Source organism: Artemia franciscana, chromosome 14, assembly GCF_032884065.1.
Source record: "Artemia franciscana chromosome 14, ASM3288406v1, whole genome shotgun sequence".
Taxonomy (NCBI): Eukaryota; Metazoa; Arthropoda; class Branchiopoda; order Anostraca; family Artemiidae; genus Artemia; species Artemia franciscana.
In genome coordinates, this window is record NC_088876.1 from 15,619,281 (window position 1) to 15,641,558 (window position 22,278).

Here is a 22,278-nt window from a genome sequence, read left to right on the forward strand (position 1 = left end):
ATTAACGCTGGACACTACTAGATGGTGATCTTTAATTTTAACATCAATAACAGCACTCCTATATACCCTATTATCTTATATTGGTTCTGCCGCTCTTCGGTTTACTATAGCATAATCAATAAGGCTTGCTGTCTTACCATCTTGTGAATAACCATGCCAATTTATGGGCCATTTCATGATCAAACACTGTATTGGTTATAACTAGATTGTAATGCCTACAAACTTGCAAAAATCTGTAGTCATTACTGTTTTCTTTTCCTACAGAAAATTTACCTAGGCTAGGATACCATCTATCCCTATTTCTACTGACGTGGGCGTTAAATTCTCCTTGCAAAAATACCATATTTATACCTGGGACCCTGTAACTGTAAGTAAAATTCATCTGAGTCACTAGTGTCTCCGCCAGTCAGTTCAACAGGAGCATATACTACCATAAGTGATGCCCTGAACTTTTTAGTCATAAAATGAGCAATTATTATTCTATTAATAACTCCCCAGCCTAAACAAGACTTAGCAGCTCCCTTATTCATCATGAGGCCTACTCCCTGTCTGTTTACCCCATCCTTCCTGCCTGAGTAAACAAATTCTGTTACCTAATTTCATGCTTCCTGCCCCTGGGATATGAGTTTCTGAAACTCCTAATAAGCCCAGTTTGACATTTTAGGGGCCTTATTCCTCCTCTACCTGTATTTATGGCCCCGGGCGAGGGTGCCCCAGTTTCAGTTATGAACCCCCAGGGACAAGGTCCCCCCTTAGTCCGTGCCTCCTATGGAGATACCTTACATACCTGTAGGGTGTTCCCCTATTGCCACCTGGGGACACGCTGAGTGGCATGGAGGATGCTCCTATAGAGCAATAGACTCATAAAGTTTTTTTGGGGGGGAGGAGGGATACAATTTTGGGGGGTAAATATCCTAAATTATGTTTGGAAATAGCTTATGTGATGAATTCCTTTACATTATGTGGTGTTAATGTTGCATGTGAACGAATGGGTTGTTAAAAAGACAAAATAATAATCTTAAAAATTGCCCCAAGAGAAGTCAAACTCTACTTGCTTTTCTTAGGATTGTGCTGATGGAAAAGTTGGTCATTAAATAAATATTCAATGAAGTTTTTTGAAGAATAGTAAAGAGCCACAATAAAACTTATAACAAACAGAAATAAGATTATAATAAGTTGACGCAATATGAACAGAAATTACTATGAATAAAGGAAACCAAAAATAAACAGAGAAATTAAAATGAATGATAAAATCAAATTTAAAAATAACAGATACTGCTAAAGATGCATATATAAAATCGAAACGAAAAGACATTAAAATTAATAATCGAGTAAAAATTATGGGCAATAGAAATTACCATGAATACATCATAAGATTGGGTTAACAAAGCAATTAAAAGAATAGACGAAATCGGTACTTTATGTATGGTCTAGAGCCATATCTGTTCCCATTAGGGACGGGGGCTAGGATGCAATTATTATATTTGGAAGTTGTATTTACGGAAAATTTATTGGTAGATCTTTTTTCAATTCTTCAAAAAAGATCTTTTCTTTTAAATTCTTGAAATTTTGAAATCTATTTTCCCTAACACCATCCTAGTCAAGAAGGTGGGGTATGAGGTCAAGATTCTACTGAAAATATGTAAGGTATACAGAGATATTTACCTTTTTGGTTATCATTTCTATGAGAACACTTTTTATTTGTCGGACTACTCAAATAGAAACGGATTGTACCTCTGATTTTTTGACTAGAATCTAATGCAACTCTTGCTCGACAGATTTTTATAAATTTAAGTAGAAACTGAATAAAGATAAAGGATAAAAATCCTCTATAGCCACTGATGGTACATAGAGTATCAAATCACACTTCTGTTGCTGGGTCTTTATTGCACGACCTGGTAGCAAGCCTGTCGTTCAACCTTGAGGCAGCGAGATTAAACCCCGGGCATGCATTGCCAAGCAGAGCATCAATCCATTGTACTTGAGGGGGTAGTCCCCCCTCTCAATCTCCCTTTATCTGTCATTTTATCTCTCTGTCTCAGTATCTCTCAATCTCTCACATATCGTCTCCCCTCTCTTTTAGTGTCCCCTCTTTTCAAGGCGATACTTGCGCATCGAGGAACATCTAACCTACTTTACAACCGTAGCCATGTAGTTTGAGGAGGTTAAATGTCTTGTGCAATTTATTAGCCGAGTTTGTATCAGCTACTTAACGTGAGTTTGCAAGTCAAAATTATCATATTGAAATACTGGACGTGTGTTTGGCCATGGGAACGGCCCCGGGGTTTCAAACCAATCGGGGTTTCAAACCAATTTCAAGCCGGGGTTTCAAGCCAAGGCCAAACGTGCATATCTTTTGTCTTCTATAAAGACACATCTGTAAATATGCACCCTGGAGGTGCATGAATTACGTCTGTCCCGAAGGCATATTTATTGAATCCTTTGGAAATTTAGAGAAAAATGGTTTTATTGAAGTTTTGATCCGTTGCCATGTGGTGTTACTAGAACTTCCTGAAGAAAAAAAATGCACAGAAGGGAGAGTTACCTCCAGTCTCTTTTGGTTCTTAAAAGAGCATTGTTGGCAGGCACTTCTTACTTTACTTAGTCAAGGGTAGATTGTTGACTCATAATGGTAAATCATTATAAGTGATTAAGACGATAATAAAACTGTACTAAAGTTAAATACAGAATACATATTATAGGAATGGTACTTAATTTCTACCAAATTACAAAGTTGCCGTTCAAGGGTTTTGAAATCACTAAATTCTAATGCTAAGATTTTAAATTTTAAATGCTAAGATTGTACAATGAACACTATACCAAAAAGCAATTTGTCAACTATATGTTCACAGATTGCATCTAGTTCCGTCCTCACTCTGTATTAAAGAATTCCTAAGCTGGCTAATTCTTAAGTTATTGTTAAGCTATAGAAACTCAGACGCAAAGCACTGCAAGTATGTATTTTGCAAATGGTGGTCATATTTTACAAACAGCTGGTATTCAAGGATTTAGACAGTCACTAATTACAAAGGTGAGGCTGAAATGACAATGCGAGTGCCTTAAAACAGAAACATTATGCAGCATACATTTTCACAGATGGAATCTGTTTTCTGGCGCAACCCTATGGAGCTACTACCCTTTGCTCTTAACTTCAGCATTGAACCTCTACTTTGCCAAAAATAATATTTCTATTAACTGTGATAAAAGCAATTAACTCGTGAGGAGTATGAAAAAGGCAGAAGAAGCTGCCGTACCTCGGCAACGTATTCGTAAAAGAACACAAAAACCTGGTCAGTGGACCCTTGTTTAAAGTCGATAAAAAATAAAGTGAAACTATGGATTCAGATATGGAATGAATGTGGTCGGCCAAGTTTCGGGACTGTGGCTGATCTCAAGCGTAAAACTAAAACCGAATATAAACGTTATCTGAGGTCGGCACGTTACTGCGGTATATACTTCCCCGTGAGTAGGAAAGATTGCCGAAAAGTGATCAATTCTAACAAGTTAAATGATGTTACTATGACAAGTAACTGCCTTCCACTGTCAGCTTGGTATAAACATTATTCTTCGATTTTTTCGGTGATTAACTATTCAGTGCATTTTGTATATACTCGCCTTTTTACCCCCTCTTTAGTACAACGCTTTTGCAACGCCATATAGTGCCCATATCTTTTCTTACGTAATTGATGCCGTGAAACGTTTGAAATCTGATTCAATAGATAAGGATGGTAATTCTAAGATGCATATGCTGATTAATTGCACCCCCCCCCTTATATCTCATTTTCAGCTTCTTTTTCAAATGTGTCTGTGTACTTCAACGTACCTGAGAGTTTTCTGTGTGGCACTGTTTCGTCAATTTAAAAAAAGGGAAAGTCACCGACTGATTGTTCCTGCTATCAACCTATTACTGCTTCTTGTAATATTAGCAAGGTTTTTGAGTATATCCTTCTAACTTTTTTGACTAAAAATATTTATGAGGGTGAGAATCAATTTGGTTTTCGGCATGGAGTGTGTTGTCAGCATGCGCATAAGATTCTGTCTTCTTTACTGGCTGATAGTTCTTAAAAGGGAAATGGTCTTTATATTTGTGCTTTGGATCTTTCAAAAGTGTTTGATAGTGTGGTCCATAGTCAGCTCCTTTTTTCCCTGTATAATTCTGGGGTCAATCACTCTGTTATAATGCTTCTTAGGTTTTGGTATTCAAATTCTTTTCTTCAATTAATATCTGCACCAGACACCACTATTATAAGGGTACGAAGAGGAGTTAGACAGGGCGGTGTTCTGTCCCCTATGCTTTTTAAAATTTGTATTTCTAGTTTGCTGACTAAGGTTCAGGTACATACCTTTCTGGTCTTAAGGATGTTTCTTAATTTGTGTATGCTGACGACTTGCTTCTGATTAGCCCTTCCAAAACGGGTCTTTCCCAATTGGTCTCTATAGTTTCTGATGCTTTTTCTGATATTTGCCTTTCACTTAATATAGATAAATGTGAGTAGCTTCCTTATAACTGTACTACTACTACTCCCCTTCACTATAATAACTTCACTATCCCTCTTGTTGATTGTATTCATTGGCTTGGTATCTCTATTACTAAAAATCTTTCGAGCTTACGTCAGCGTACTGTTTGTAATATCAGTAAAAAGATCCAGATTGGCTATGCAGAGATTGTTGCAAACAAAGGGGAGTATAATAGACGTGTTCTGGCCAAACTTTATTCTATTTTCTGTAATCATTCTGTCGTTTATTTTTCCGGTCTTTTCCCCCTTCTTAATAATGTTAATTTAAAAAGAATCCGGATAACTTATTTCTTCTCCATCTTCCACCTTGGACGAAAATACTCCACCGTATTTACTTTATGCATTGTGTGAGTGAAAAATAAAATAAATAAATAAATAATGTGTAGTCAATTACTTTGTTGTGAAAATCGGTTTTATTTCTGTATCACTTTTTTTTGCATACAGAGAGGTTTTAGGAGGGCGGTAACCCTTGTTTTAGAATAGTTTCTACTTGCATAAATTTTTATTGTTGTTTTTCACTTTGCCAAGGAACTATTTTTTTTTCATTTGACTCATGAACAATCGACTCGAAAATGTTTATATCGTACATCCATTTTTAATGATCGGTTGAATTTGCAAAGTATGGCCTTTATTCATATATTCTTATTTTGATCCTACAGGAGAGAAACTTTCTTTGATTTTGTTCAAGTTCCATAACAAGTTTATGACACACAACAGAAACCTAAATTCAAATAAATACCTACTTTCATCCTAGTATGAGTTTCACCCACAAGGTATATTAATTAGTGTCAATTGTAATTTTTGCATTTAATTGAAGACATCTTTGTTCGTCAAAAATAAGGTTAAAGTAGCGGAAATTCTTTCATTTGGCCACAGGAATATTCTTTCATTGTATACTTCTTATTTGGCAAAATATAACTGTCAAAGGAAAGGAGTTTTTCCTTTCTTCTAGATCAAATCTGTGTACAGAAATTTTTGATGCTTCTATCGTAATATGTTCTGATGTTGAACGTTTGATGAAATAATTCTCTCCGTGGGAAGCAATTCTTCTGCATACAGTAAAAACAATTTTCTGTCTCATAGTTTTGATAATCTTTGACGGCGAACAGAAATGGTTCTGTTGAATACAGTTGACCGCAATCAAGTTTTTTTCGAATATAAAAGAGCTGTCGGCCCGCTTCATGGCAAAATTGATGTGTTGTAATATTAAATGCCATAAAGGTGCACCTTTCTGTTAAGTTATCTTTTTTTTTACTAAAAAGGACTCCAAAACTCAAAATTTCCATTTCCAACTAGCCTACTAATTTCGCAATATTTCACAGTTACTACTTTGACACGATCACCTAAAAAAACGGATTTAGATTTTCCGTTACTATTGACGGAAGGTGGCTCTCTACTCGCCGTTCTTCTCATGAACAATTTAAAATATAATTCTGATTTCGACTTATTCAATGTGTTCTTGTTTCAGTGGTCTAGTGGCCAGTTTTTGACGTGTGGATGGAGCGAAAATGAAGAGTTAGTTTGCATTCAGAATGATGGGACTGTTCATGTATATAACTTGTATGGTGAGAAGATTCGAAGTTTTGGGCTTGGAAAGGTATGTATTTGCTCTTTTTCTTTCACTAATAGTCACTAAATCTAGTGGATCAGCTAAACCTTATTACCTTGGCAAAACACGCAAATGAACATTCGAAAGAGGACCAAATGCTAAACTGAGGTTATATGTCGTTAGTTTTGGCAATTAAATAATTACTAGCTATAGGGATGGCCATCCATGACTAGGACATAGGACACATCCATAACTCTTACTACCCACCTAGTTTTTCTAACATCCAAAATCTCCCTCTGGGAAATATCCTGATGACAAGAATCCTGGGACCTCTCCCTCCACATAGGATGGATTGGTTAAGAACTAGGACAAATACTTGTATTTCTCCCACCAAGACTGGTTGTAACCTGAAGCCACGTTCTGGAAGATGTCTTAATGATGAAATTGTGGGAACCCCCTTCTCCACAGAGGCAATAGTCTGCAAAGACATCCAAAATGCACAACTAAGACATTCCTCTTACTTCTGACCAAGTTTGGTTGAGATGTCATAACTCTTTCTGATAGACTTCTAAATGACTAAATGCTTGAGGCCCGTCTTCTGAAAAGCCTTTATCGTGTCCTAATCTATGAAAATAATAATTAGACCGTCTCGCTTTCTATCAATTTTTTTAAGATTCAACAACCTTTTCTGGCAATTGCCCAGGTGACAATAGTTTAGTGCACTCCTAGAACACTTACTCTTACTTTAAACTAAGTTTGGTTGATATATGGCGATATGTTCAGGTAGATATAGTGACGACGGTGATTTAGGAACCCATCTTATTTCGCTACCGCCATGAAGTTTACATTGAGTTGTTTCCCCCCGCTCACTCTTATTTTCTACAAGTTCTGATGAGGATGTGGTAACCTATTTTCTAATTGTACTGATAGCAATAACGTATGTAGATTTTCTGAAAACAAAAATTATAAAACACTCCCTTCTTCTAGGTTTCACACAGGTCAAATATTTTTGAGCAAATTCTGAACAAACAATTAGGACCCTAGCTTTCACTTCTTATTAAGTTTAGTAGACAAGAAGACACATTCATGCATATATTCCAATGCCAAAATTCCGAAAAGCCCCCCAAAACGTGTTTGAATTGTTCAAATATTTATTCCTAAGCTTTATAAATCACAAACAGGTATTTGATACTGGAGATGGAAAAGTTTGAGCTTTGGTCCTATCTATTCATGGTACGCTGTTTAAAGGCGCTAAAGTAATAACGTTCTGTATGGAATCATAAATTATATAGTACTGTATTTTATTGTTGTTTATAGGATTATTTTGATCAACTGTGTCCGAAAGGCTATTGGAGAACATAGAAACTCTCCTTGGCTCAGACTACGTGTATTATTTATGTATCTAAGTCAAAAGACTAGCGAATTGAAATGAATTTTGGGTGTTTTTGAAGGTTAAGAGCGCGAGAAATGTTTGAAATTCGATATTAAAGAGACTACTTTGCTTCATCTAGGTGTAAATGAGGATGTAGAGGTGATGGTAAATACTGAAAAATTCTACTGGGTGAATAGCTGCACTTGCCTAGGTATTAATAGTAAGGAAGTAAGTAGCGAAGAAGGATACTGTAAAGTAGTTGAAATTATAATTTCTGAAGCGCTGAGTGTTTTGTTTTCGCGATGAAAAAAAAAATAATTCCAAGAAGAGAAAGAAGGAAATTTCACAACAGAACTACTAATGCTTCTACTACTACTAACAACTCACAGCAGCACCAAGCCAACTGAGGAAGACACGGCTGTGCACACTCGTCCTTCGCTCATATTTGTTAAAATACTGCAATCTTAACCTCATCCCATGAAGTTATGATTTCTTTTAAATATTTGCTTATGACCTTTTTTCATCCTGTATGAGAACGAACAGCCTTTTGTTTAGTCTCAGAGGAATGACCGACCAGCATAATATTTGGCAACCTTTCATCCTTCATTCGCAAAGCATGGCCTAGCCACCTTATCCTTTCTTTCACTGTAGCTCAGAAAATGGGATCGAACTAAATTTTTCATTTAGCTCATTAGCTGACCCATCATGTGTTGCTGCAATCTTAAAAGAAAGGACATTCAAGGTCCCCCCTCCCATAAAGTTTACCCTGTGAAAGACTCTAGTCGGTATAAATTACCCCCGAGTAATCCCCCCCCGCGGAAAATCCTACCGCGTATTCATAACGACCGTAATTTTGGGAAAATTCCCCCCGCGGACAATTCTTCCTGCAGAAAACTCATCGCGGGAAATCCCTTCCCCTTCTCCGCGGAAAATTCTTCATTGGGTAATCAACTTCATAAATCGGAAGAAACGATTATTATACGTCGTATCAATAAACACGAACATTGGTCTTTTTTTTCAAGCATCATGCTTTCCACAACAGAAGTAATTCCGCTCCAAATAGAGTTGTGCTCTACCCTACATTTACACAAATTACCCAATAATTTTATTTTGCTTTCGTTCGCAAAGAGTCAGAAAAAGATAGTTTTCCCCCATCCCGACAATCCCCCCTCCCTGGAAATGTTTGCCATATGTAAATAATGATTTATGTATGATTTATTTTTAACCCATAATGATTTTATTTTAAATTTGAAAAAATAATAAGAAAATAGGTTAAATACCAAATTTAGAAAATTTATTGAAAATTTTTTTCTAATTTCGGAAGCGTGTTACATCACATAACTCATAATTGACTAGCCCGTTAATTGAATATCCAGAAAATGGGAAAATGTAACCGGAAAGAATTGTCAAGGATTTGTGTTCACGAGTGTGTAAGATTAGTCTGTGTTGAATTATTACGACGGCCTTGAGGGGGGGATTTTATTGCTAAAACCTTCGCAAGGGTGTACTCAATAACTTCTTAAAGTTTCTTGGCGATCGGATGAACAGTGTAGTAATACACACAAGACGGAAAGACACATGCATTTGATATTTTATATATACCGTAGATTGTTTGTTATACTGTCAGTCAAACGAATACCGAAAACTATCCTTAGACAATTCCTCTAGAAAACTAATAATACTGCCCAGGTAAGTGAAGCCATCTGCTTGATCGATTTTCTCGTTACCTAATAACTCCTCTTCACCCTTATTTATTCTTAGTGTAAACGATTTAGTCTTCTCAAATTGATTCTCAAACTTATTTTTGCCCTTGAACTTCCAAAAAATCATTCATTCCGCTAAAATTTGAATCTAATACGCTTATATTATCTGGATAATAAAAAAAACAGCAAGTTTTTCTAACAGAAAGTAAGGAGCAATATTAAAACTTAAAACAAACAGAAATTCTTTCGTGCATTAGGGAGCTGTCCCTTCCTTAACCCACACTCTTTGCGCAAAGGCTTAAAGCGCTATAGAAATATTTCTCATTCAAATTCAGTGGTCCTTATGTTTAAGCAGGCTTTCTTAAAGAATTGTGACAAAAGTTAAACTTTAGCGTAAAGAGCAGGGGCTGAGGAATGGGCAGCCCCCTCACATACGGAATATTTTCCTTTCGTTTTAAGTGATAATATTGCTCCTTATGCTCAGTTGAAAAAATTGTTGTTATTTTTAATTTAATTTCTGACCATTTTTCAATTACGCCAGGAAATCACCTTATCCCCCCCCCCCCGCCCGTCTAAAATTTTATATAGAAAATATCGCCTGTGAAATTCCCTCTTCACAAAGAATATTCCGTGGGAAAAATCCCTTAAAAGATTTCTGTATTTTTCCCAGTTAATAATACTGTATGTGAACAATGAGTAAATGGCATAACTTACAGCCCGGGAGTCATGTCATCTCTAAGGCATATTTATTGGACCTTTCAGCTACTCTAAATCAATTGGCTATCTAAAAATTTTGATTGGATGTCTTTGGGAAAAAGGAGGCCTGGGAGGGAGGCTAATTACCCTCCAATCGGTTTGGTCCCTGAAAGAGAATACTAGAACTTTTCCATTTCCGTTCGAATGTGCACTCTCCCCATATTCTAGAACCATTGGTTCGATTCGATCACCACTGGGGAAAAAATAGTAAACAAAAACGCCTTCCTGATCCTTAGTCTGGCAGAAATACAAAACCCCATATTTTTGTAGCTTAAAACCTCTATAGTATGGTTGTCTAGTATAATGAATCTAATGGTGTGATTTTCATTAAGATCACTTGACTTTTTGGGGGTGTTTTTTTTTTCGAATCTCAGGAAAATTTTCTGAGGCTCGTAGCTTTTGATAGGTAACATTAAAATTAATGAATTCTATATACCTAATATCAGAATAAAAATTCAATTCTTTATCAAAATTTATTTTGTAAAGTTTCGGTTACTATTGGGCCAAGTCGCATCTTGCCTACATTTCGTTACCACGAACTGTTTGATAAGTATCATCATTCTAAGGGCTTTGTTACCTACGGAAATCCAGCTAATACCCCTTCAATTAATATTTTTTCTGCCTTGTGGTTAGATTTTTATTAACAATACTTTTTCTGATGGCTTACATCCAATTTTGTCTTTCCTTTTTCAATTTTTTTTTTCGATTTCGTTAGCTTTTCTTTATTCTTTATCTTTTTATTCTGTTCTTTGTCTAATTTTCTTTATCTTTCCTTTTTAGATACTCTGTCCTTCGTTATTTTTTTAAAAGCCTGTTTTGTCTTAGCTTTGTACTCTTCTGGGCTTTTCTTTTTTAGATATGTTTCCTATTGGAGGGTCAGGTTTCTCGAATTTCTTAGTGGGGGGTTTTGACCAAATTTGATGGGAACTTGAATAGGTGTCGCCCTCGTTTTCAGGTGTGAGTGCAGACCATTAGAAAATCACAAATTAAATGGGATGGTCAGCATTAAAATCACCATGATAATCTAGATGGACAGTTGAAAAAGTGAGAGTTTAGTCTCGAATGTAGCAATAAATAAATTAACATTTCTTTTTTTAGGATGCTAAAGATTCTAAGATTATTGAGGCTCGAATTTATCGAAGTCCTGCTGGAACCGGAGTTGTTGTCCTTACAACCCTGTATCGTTTTTATGCAATGACAAATATTGAAGTTGGAACCTTGAAGCGACTTCCTGACGTACCTGGTAAGAATCACTTTCAAATATTTTGATGCATTAATTTTATCAAAACGCTTCCCAAGAAAGAAGCTTTTGAGGATGAGCTGACGGAACTATTTGAAATAGCATATGGCATCCATCAAGGATGCTATGTGCTACGGAAGACCCTACTGAAAGCTTTGTGACATTGACCGGTTTTCTACAAGATTGCTTGCTGTCAGGAGCTCTTCATGTTCTTTTTAACTGCAGTCTTCTTAGTTGCAGATAGCCTATCTTGTGCCCTCATAGGAGGAGTAATGATAGACAAGCTTGTCTAAACGGACGATATAGCTCCAACTTCCGATTCCCTTCGTGATCTTCAATCCCAGATCTGCATCTTCTGCACTGCCACCAACCTCTTTGGGATGATCATCAACACCTCTAAAACGATAGCCATGCACTGCTCACGTAAACTTGATTCTCAGGTAAACTCCAGCCTCCAGCTTGAAGATGATAATATAGAGTGGGTTGAAGAATTTACTTGCCATGGTAGGTAAATTCTTACCTCCGATGATAACCACTCCAAAGATATCAAGAGACACCTGCACTTGGGAATTCCGACTTTAAAAGCCAGATACTCATCTGGAGGAACAAGGTCTTTTTAACAACGCTTAAAGTGAAGTTATCCAACTCGCTTACCACCCCTATCGTCATTTATGCCTCAGAATCTTGGACTTTAACAACAGAAGGTGAGTATCGTCTTGCTGCCTATGAAACAAGCAGTGCTTCCACTTTGTTCCTACCAGATTTCTGACCGATCAGTTTTAAAAGTCTGAAAATTTGGACACCGACCACAGAAAATCCGGCATTTTTCCCGTCACCACACTGGTCTAAAATCCAACAAATATCCGACTCAAACCAAAAAATCTGACAATATTCTGTCGCATAGGAATCTTTTTCTTTTCACAAGACAAGCTTTAACACTGTCTGTCCTACTGCTCCTCCTCCCTCAATGGTAACATATATATCTTTACCATTCCGAAAAAAACGAAATCCGCACCTTATTTACACTCACTTTTGTTCTTTTCACCTCATATATCTAAAAAAATTCATATAAAATCCTTTTTTTCCTCAAATACAGAACGAACTTTCATCATCTTTTTTTTAGATGCACTTTTTTAACAACACTGAACGCCCTCCTCAGCCGTCGCGTGGGCTTTTACAGTTTTGAGTAGTTTTAATAGGGGGGCATCGACCTCTAAATAATGGGATACATGTCTTTTTCTGTTTATGCCAAACTTGGCCTGCATAATTGAGGAAAAGGTCACACTTTTGAGCAAGTTTCTATGATCTATTTAAACATCTTTCAAGGTTGAAAAGAACCGCTCTACAACATCGTTCGAAAATGGCAAGGTCATGAGGTATTGGAAAATGCTGATCATGTTAGAGAGCCTCTGAGTACCATTTGGTGTTTTTATAGAAGCCAAGTGACGCCAAAAATCACAGAAATCTGTCACATTTGGAAGATCGAAAAGCAGTAAACTCCGCCATTCCTATACTGTCTTTCTTCCATCCCACAAGGGTACACTATATCTATGTAGAATCTTTTGCAGAGAATCAATTGCACCTAAGCCCAAAGCTTTCATTGTGTAAAAGATCTCACACAATGTGAACAGTTAGTCCTTAAACATACAATGTATGGAAAGCACTCGCCTCTCGAATATAGCCTTTGTAGACTGGGTACATGGTTCTCGACCTAGAGGGCGGTCCTAAAAAAGATGGATGGACAACTTCGTGTCACTTAGCTTACCACTACTATTGAACTAATAAAAAGAGTAGAATTTCATCCAGTTTTTCAAAATGGCGTAGGAGGGATATCTTAGGACCAGAAATGGGAATATAGTAAAAATTTTCAGGGAAAGCTTGTGTTGCTTTAAAATTACATCAAAAGGTAATATGTGCACGCTGGTAATCAATAGGACGTATTAGCAATATCTCAAGAACGGCTAAGAGTATTAGTTGAAACCTTCATGGCTGCTATAATTGGTACTTCTGCTACTACTATTGAACTAAATCAGACGGGCTGAAGTCCATTCATGTTGTCAAAATATCATAGATACAATGTCTTAGGAACTGTACAGGGTATTAAGTTTTGTTTTTCAGGGGAAGTTGAGGTGTTTAACTAATTAAAACAATTATTATACCTATTAAGATTGACAAAAGGGCGTATATGCAGTTTCCCAGTGACAGCTAGGGGTGGTATGTTGGGACTTTCAGAACATGGTATTGTAAATGTTGAAATAAATTATAAAACACTGTATGTGTCGAAGTTTATCATAAGGGTCTATTCGCGGTATCTTAGGGATCGATAAAGGTATTAAGTTGAAGCTTTCAGTTCATGTTTTAAGGCATTTTGAGGGGGTTGTACTATTAAATATTGATGTTAAAAGGCGTATCTGTAATATATCTGGATTGGCCAAGACTGTTGGCTCCAATGAACCAAGATAGGCCCACGCTTAAATAGTTTTCAAAGATTGACTGGGGTAAAATTAATGTCAAGCTCCTATGTCAAGAAGCTCTTGATTTTATCTTGCAAAAATTCGCAGCGCCTTCCAGCCTCTGTAGAAATCTTGCCCTATTGATAAGACTGAGATGCAGATTGCTCTTGATTTTTACTGCGACATTATAACTTAAAACGAACAGAAATTATTCCGTGTACGAAAGGGGCTGTTCCCTCTTCAACGTCCGCTTTCATACACGGAGTATTTTCTGTTCGTTTTAAGTTTTAATGTCGCTCCTTACTTTCAGTTAAAAGTCTTGTTTTTTTTTTTTATTTTATTTCTGAACGTTTTTGAACTAATGCATGTTTGATTTTGGCTCTCCGCAAATGAATAATTAAAACGAAATTTGCGTATGATTTTTTTCTTTTAGCTAAATGGCTTTCTCTTAGTTTTGATCAGACGATTTTGAGAAAAAGGGTGGGAGAGGAGGCCTAGTTGCCCTCCAATTTTTCGGTTACTTAAAAAGGCAACTAGAATTTTTAATTTTTAACGAGCGTTTTTATTAGTAAAAAATATACGTAGAATACAAATTAATTTACGTAACGAACTTCTGTATTTGTAATACCTCGCTCTTTACACTAAATCTTTAATTTTGTCCCAAATTCTTTGAATTGGCCCCTGAATCACAAAGGCTGTAGAACAAATAGTTGAAATCACTAAAAATACTTTAGCGTAAAGATCAAGGTATTTAGGAAGAGATGAGCCCCCCATATGCGTAATAATCTCTGTTCGTTTTAAGTTTTAATGCTGGTCCTTTATGGAATTTCTCTTCTCCCATGACGAATTCCTCCAAGGGAAGATCCTCCTACGTAGCCCCCTCCCTCAACCCCTGTCCCTCTTCAACCAAAAAATCCCCCTGAAAAGGTCTGTACGCTTCCAAATAACCATTACTGTATGTAAACGCTGGTCAAAGTTTGTAACTTGCAGTCCCTCCCCCGGGGACTGCGGGGGAGCAAGTCAACCCCAAGACATAGTTATTATGTTTTTCGACTATGCTGAACAAAATGGTTATCTCAAAATTTTGTTCCGTTGACTTTGGGAAAAAAGTGAGCGTGAGAGGGGGCCTAGGTGCCCTCTAATTTTTTTGGTCACTTAAAAAGGGCACTAGAAATTTTAATTTTTGTTAGAATGAGCCCTTCTGCGAAATTCTAGGACCACTTGGTCGATACGATCACCCCTGGGGAAAAACAAACAAATAAACAAATAATCACGCACCCGTGATCGGTCTTCTGGCAAAAAATACTAAGTTCCACATTTTTGTAGATAGGAGCTTGAAACTTCTACAGTAGGATTCTCTGATACGCTGAATGCGATGGTGTGATTTTCGTTAATATTTTCGTTATCCTTTAACTTTTAAGGGGTGCTTCCCCCTATTTTCCAAAACAACGCAAATTTTCTCAGGTTCATAACTTTTGATGAGTAAGACTAAACTTATGTATTTAAAATCAGCATAAAAATCTGATTCCTTTGATGTATCTATTAGTATCAAAATTCCAATTTTTAGAGTTTCGTTTACTATTGAGCCGGATCGCTCCTTACCACGAACTGCTTGATAAACTTAACTTTATCTGACGGTAGCAAATTATCATAAATAGAATGTTCATTCAAAGCCAGGTTTTTGAATCAATTTCAAATGTTTCCCTGAGAATTTGCTTCAAACCCCGGCGCCTAAAAATCAAAGAGACTTTTTCGAACATAAATAAAATGCTTATTATGTTGTAAAAATAATAAACTGTTCTGATAGAGCTGATGTTATATCTTCAGGTTTTGAATTTTGCTTGAAAGCCGACGAAGTAGAATTTTGATGTTGTTATAATCTCCTTTTTAAATTCTGATGGAGTTTCCACTAGAACATTGATGTTTCCTCAAGCACATGGGATTTGATAGACTCCCCTTTGCTGCTCCATTTAAGTTAGATCTTTTTCAGAATTTAGAAAATTACTTAAAATATTACTACTCTTTGAATTTACCTTTAACCATTACTTTGTAAGATTCTTTTTAGTTTTTGACTCAGCCCTGGAGCATATGGTAAAGAACAAAAAACATCCTTCTCTCCAGTTATCTCTAAAATTTCCTTAGAATCCCCTGAAACTTTTTGGTTCTTTTCGAAAAAGTCCTGTCAATTAACCAGCCTGGATAATGGTTACTTATTAGTACTTCTCTCAGAAAAGACAACTCCTCCTCAGCAAATTTCGGAAAGTAAATACTAAGAATATGGTGTTTTAACGTTTTGATCAAACCAATTTCTCCTTGGCGAGCTTGACCGGAGAAAAAAAAAAACAAAAATCTATTATTGTTAGTTGGTTTTCTATAAATTTTAAAATCGAGGCTATATTCAATCTTTAAAAGAAGAACATTAAGAAAAGAAAGTTTCTCGTCATCTTCTAATTCTACTGTAAAATTGAAATCATCCTCCCAAAAATTAAGATATTCTAAAAGCCTTTTAGTTCTTCTTCTCCATGATTCCATACTGAAATTATGTCTTCCATATACCGTTCCCAGAAACTATGTTTTAAAAGATATGGATTTAACGCCATTTTTTCTATATTTTCGACAAAAATATTTGCTAATAATGGACTTAAAGGGGCCCCCATAGGTAAACCATTCACCTGTTCGAAAAATCCTTTCTGGATTGAAAGAAATAAGAGAATGTATAATATAGCCTTGCTAATTTCATCATTACCCCGACTTCCAGATCTGCTGTACCACTAATTAAATGCTACAGCAATATAGTACATAAGTGTTCGAAAATACATACATTTGTGACTACTTGTGTTGTCAGTCGGACTACTTGCGACTGCGACTCCAATGGCTTGTGATACAACTGCAGCTTTTTGCGACTGCTACTACTACCAGGATGGCGTCGGCCTTACTCCTCTCGGTTTCTGCTCTTGTTGATTTTGATTTGGTTATTTTTTGTAACTTGTGTTCATTTTGGGTTTCATTTATGATGGTGGTTTTTGGTATTTTCCCGCTTGATTATTTATTTTGCTGTATTTTCGCTCATCTTTGGTTTAATGTAGCCCTTTACTTTTCTTCAAAAATTTCTTTTGTGTAAAATTTAATTCCAATTAATTAACATCTAAAAACCGTCTAAAGAAAAAAACAACAACATTGAAAGGACGACCAATCTAAACAGGTGGAAAACGAAAAAAACTAACAAACATAACAAAAAAAGAGAGGACAAACGGTCAATAACTTAAAATTAACACAATACGAAAAAAGTAATTCTAGCATTGTAAACTCTGTTCTCTATTTATGAATTTCAACTTGTGTTTTACGACCATTTTCGGAGATCAGGGGAAGAATAGAAGGAAAGAAAGGAAAGAAACGTCAAGTATTTTTACTTAATGTTTATACTTTTGAATTGCAGTTTGAAATACAGTGATTTGTTAAAATCAACCTTGAGATTAATCTAAAGAATCACATGCCGCGTTATTTTAATATGACTGGCTCTTGTGTTTTTTTTTGTTTTTTTTTTTGAAATAAAATTAATGCATATAACGAAAAAAGAAATCATCAATGCAACAGCACACACATTAAAAAAAAAAAAAAAAAAAAAAGATAGAAGGAGAAAAGGAAAATTGTTTTCCTAAATTAGTGATTAATATAGACCAGCACTTGAATGAGGTCTTAACCCTACTCATCCATTCAGAAAAAAGTAAACTGAGCACAGTTGTAAACTAAGCACAGTGTATTTCACCACCCCTCTTAGATACTACCTCGCTTCTTGGATAGTATACTAGGTCATTAAATAGGACATAAGGAAAAATAAACTTACATCTGAACCAAGATCAATATTTTTTATCTTGCTTCAGAAAAAAAAAACGACGCCCTTTAATAATGTCTTACGAGCAGAGAAACAAAATCAGAATTAAGTTAGACCTAAAGATTGTGTTCTAAGCCGTCTTTTTCTTAGTTCTAATCAACTTACGGTTATTTTATAATTTATACTCATCATTCCCTCTGTACTTTTCTCAATTTCTCTTTTCATTCTTTTTGACGAGTCTTAATATTCTTTATTATTCGTAGGATTGACTTCCCTTCCAAGCTGCTGGTCCGCTTTTGCTAATGATGATAGTCAAAAGACGGTCGTGTTTGTTGCCAATAATAAGGACATATTTCTTCTTAATCCCAGTGAAACAGCCACATTCCAGAAGGTAATATATAAAAAGCAGAGAAGGTAGTATGAACTGAAACTAGTAACTAGTTTGGTCTAACCTGAATATAAAAGAACTTATTCATTTGTCGAAAATCGAAATCTTCAAATTGACAACTCGTTCAACTAGTGAGGCGGTAACAATTAGGAAAGAAGGAAATGCTCGATTTTTTTCTTTCTTTTTTTAAATAATATAGTAAAAACAAATTATAAAATAATAATTTAAGTAAATTATACATAAATTATATAGGGTTGACGCTACTCAATTTGTGACTTGGGTGGCTAGGATATATCCTTGGGATAGACCAATATCGTATCCTTAGCACAATTTTACTAAATGGGCTGTGAAAGGATGATAAAAGTTTAATGATCCATATCGGTCTTGAAAACGATCGAAAAAAACGACTATAATGCTTTGGGTTTTCCTTGCATCATAAAAGCAAAACTTAGAAACACTGACTAGACATAAGTCAAACTAAAAAAAAAGAAACCAAAGGAAATTTTAAGCCAGCTGACGAAATTGGGCTATTTGTCAATATGTTTATAAATGGCTAAGGCTGCTAAAGGGCCGCAAAAATGGAGAAAACAAGAACGGTAAAGTCCACTGACAAAATGACAAGGTAAAACTTAAAAATAAAACCATTCTTAGTAAAAGCCAATCAAATCATCTGTAGAAAAAAAACAGAAAAACAGAAAAAAGTACAAAGAAAAACAGAAAAAAATAGCTGAAGGAACCACCCTCTCACATAAATGTCGTAAATAAATTAATCAAAAGTTGTAAATAAAAAAAAGAAACAAGTTTTTTCAACTGAAAATAAGGAGCAACATTAAGGCTTAATACGAACAGAAATTATTCCGTATATGAGGGGGGGGCTACCTCCCCCTCTCAATACCTTGCTCTTGGCGCTAAACTTTTTCAGTACTTTTAAAAAAGCTTCTTTGTCTTAATAAACGACCCGTGTGTTTCAGGAGTCAATATTTAAGAATTAGGATAAAATGATAAAATTTTGCGTAAAGAGCGATGTATTGAGAAGTGGAAAACCCCCACCATATACGGAATAATTATTGTTTGGTCCTTACTTTCAGTTGAAAAAAAATTGTTTCGTTTTTATTTAAATTTCGATCGTTTTGCAAATAAAGCCTGGAAATTTGGGTCACTTCATGGAAAATTCCTCCATGGAAAGTTACTCACGCGTAAAATGCCCTGCCCAGAAAATTTCCCTGGACAATTTCCCTCGCTGAGAATTCCCCCGGAAAATTTCTTGCGAACGATTCAGCCTCCCTATTCTCCCTATTAAAAATTCTCCCTAGCATACTTTCATTTTTAAAAGACTTTAATTTCTGATCATTTTCAAATCGTGCAAGAAATTCCCCCAATCCGTGGCAAATTCTTCCTGGATCCCTCTCCCCCCCCAATCGAAAAGTTACTTTCATGGAAAATTCCCTCATGGAGAATTTCTTCTTTGGAAAATTTTCCTCAATGTGAAAATTGTTCAGGCTTTTCCGACCCCGCTAAGATATCCCCCGGATGATTCCCCCAGAAAATTTCTACGTATGAAATTGAGTCGGCACGTGGAAAGTAAGACAAATAAAAAGAACTTAGTGCAGAAATTCTGGAAAATTCCCCAGTATAAAATTTCCCCTGAAAAGTTCACCCCCCAAAATTTCTATTCCCACGGAAAATTTATACCGTGAAAATCCTTCCAAATAGTACTGGGCGTCTTTTTCTGCAAGACCATTTTTAACGAAGATGATGGCCTCCTTATTTGACGAAAATCTTTGTCTTCTGACCGCATAGGGAACAAACCGAAGTCGCATAGGGCTGGGTCTGACGATTAAGAAACGTGGTTAAGTAGTTCAAACCGTAATTAATGGATTTTCGCCATGGCAATCACTGAGATATGCGACATACATTGTCTTACTGAAAGAGAATTTGGGGGTTTCCAGATTTTCTGCCTTCACCTTGTCAAGTTCATTCATTCGTTTATGAAATACTAAATACACTATACAGTATATAATATACCATGTAAAAACAAGATCCCCTGAAGTTAACTTGTTAGAAAGTACCGATGCAGACTGTGCCCTGTATTGATTTTATGTGTTGGAGATAATAGATTAACACAATTTCAAGGCTATCTCAGAAATACGGTTTCCATCACTTTCCCAGTCAAAAAACATAGTTGTTTTTATTTCCAGCCAATTATCCCTTTGTAATCCATGTTTTGACTGATTTTTGTTTAAGTTGTATATTCGTGTGCACAAACTATATCCACAGTAATTCATCAGTATCAGACTTCTGATTTACTGTGCCTAAGTTGCGCCAACAGAGCTTTGAGATTTCATTCGAAACAAGGTTTTGGTTTAACATGAGCGGACATGACACCCAACGAGGGAGCAGCTTTCTCCTGCCTAAATCTTGATTCAAGATGCGACAAACACGTTCTGTGGACATATTTATAGCCTCCGCTATCTCTTTTGCTGTAGTTTGAGACTCAGCTAACACGACCTGATGAACTTCAGTGAAATTAACGTCGCTGTTTTAATTTCCAGACGTGCTGAACGTTCATCGTCTACCAGGCTGACAGGGCCATACTTGAATCCAGCTGCCCAAAATTTTAACAGGGGCAAAAAATTGTGCAAAGTCCCTGTACAATACATAAAACTCACCTTTGCTTTGTGTTGGAATACTTTTCTTTTCAAAAAAAAATACTGGATATCAGCTCGATATCGATTTTATCCATTTAAAAAGGAACTCTTACATCAACTTACTGAAACGATTATTAAACAGCAACTACAAAACAGCTGAAATTTTTTTGAGTACCTGTCAAAATTGTGCAGCTGCATTGAACAACTTGCACTGCCCAATTGACAAGTTCACCAGGGGCGTCGTTTGGGACGGGGGGGACTTAACAGCCCCCTTCAATAATTTGGAAAAAAGTATGATAAAGCCATGCCCCTTGAATATCCAGATATGATCCCCTTTTGCCCCCCTCCCTCCCCAATAAAAATGCCGGATATTCGCCCAATTATTGCCCTTCCCCCCTATAATTTGGAAAAAAAAATATTATACAGCCCATGCCCCTTGACTATTTGGATATGAACCGCTCTTGCCCCCCTCCCACAATAAAAATGCCGGATATTCACCTAATTATTGCCCTCCTCCCAATAATTTGAGAAAAAAATATTATACAGCCCATGACCTTTGACTATCTGGATATGAACCCCTCTTGCCCCTCCTACGTAGTAAAAGTGCCGGAGATCCGCCCCATTATTGCCCCCATCCAATAATTCGGAAAAAATATTATACAAATAATGCCCCTTGACTATCCGGATATAAACCCCTCTTGCCCCCCCCCCCCATTAAAATGTCGGATATTCGCCCAATTATTGCCCCCTCCCAATAATTTTGAAAAAAAAATATTATACAATCCATGCCCCTTGACTATCCGGATATGAACCCCTCCTCTTGCTCCCCCTCCCCAATAAAAATGCTGGAGATTGGCCCCTGGTCTTTGCTTTCAGACCAGAAAGTTTTCAGGCAACCCTCATAGAGCGAAGAAATTGTTTTTTTTTATGGGGATCCTAAATATCCATATTTATTTTAAAATTACCGGCCAGAAGTTACGAGTCTGAGAAAATTTGTTTGATTTACAAAAGAGGGATTTAACACACAAACACACGCCCCCAAGGTTGAGTGATCTTGATGAGATTACATCGTCAAATTCATATCAGAGAGGCTATTTATTGATGTTTTTTTAAGCCCCTATCTACATACATGCAAAATTTTCATAATTTGTCCGAGAAGGAGGATCACGAATGCGTGTTTATTCGTTTGTTTGTTTTTGTGTTGCGAGAGCAACACTTTGGTTTTGTCCCGGTTTTTTTTTTTTTTTTTTTTCCTATGCCGCCGATCTCAGCTTATTCCTGGAAACTGGTAAGGGTCTAACCTGTGCGGTTTTTACGGAAAGTGTGGACCTCAGGCCGGATTGATGAATATGACATTACATTTTGGAAAGCTCCGTAGAACTCTTGCCTGGGGCCAAAAAGGATGGTTTTTGCTTGTCCTCGAGCCAGAGCCTATGGTGTGTGAAGTGAAGTGGAGTTATATAGCCTATGTCAGAGAGGAGTATCTGAAGTTGTGCAGCCAAGCTTTCGTTTCATCAAACCATGTTTCTGCTTTCGAGTGGAAAGCTCCGTTCTAGCAGGCAAGCAGGCAGGCACCAGTTTCAAATTGAAGATGGACTAAAATCTATAAGTGTTAAATATATGCGGTAGTTCCCCGGCCCCACAGCCAATATATCTTCTTTGATTGATAAATAGAAAAATTTACAGAAACAGAAAAGTGCGATTTTTCCACGGGTCCGAAAGTGCTGCCATCTATTGTTTCTAGCCATTTCTGTTCGTGATTTCAGCTGACTTTACCATTTTTTTTTTTTCTACTTGGGATTGCAATAGAGAAATGGTAT

At 36.4% G+C, this 22,278-nt stretch overlaps 1 protein-coding gene across 1 annotated transcript in view; it reads left to right on the top strand.

Moving 5' to 3' along the window:
- The window catches only part of LOC136035379 (vacuolar protein sorting-associated protein 16 homolog), a 106,452-nt gene that overhangs the window by 19,922 nt on the left and 64,252 nt on the right, over positions 1 to 22,278 (top strand). The window contains exons 3-5 of the mRNA XM_065717144.1: positions 5,986 to 6,114; positions 10,996 to 11,140; positions 17,686 to 17,813. Coding sequence (XP_065573216.1) covers positions 5,986 to 6,114; positions 10,996 to 11,140; positions 17,686 to 17,813 — 402 coding nt within the window. The remainder of the gene's footprint in view (positions 1 to 5,985; positions 6,115 to 10,995; positions 11,141 to 17,685; positions 17,814 to 22,278) is intronic.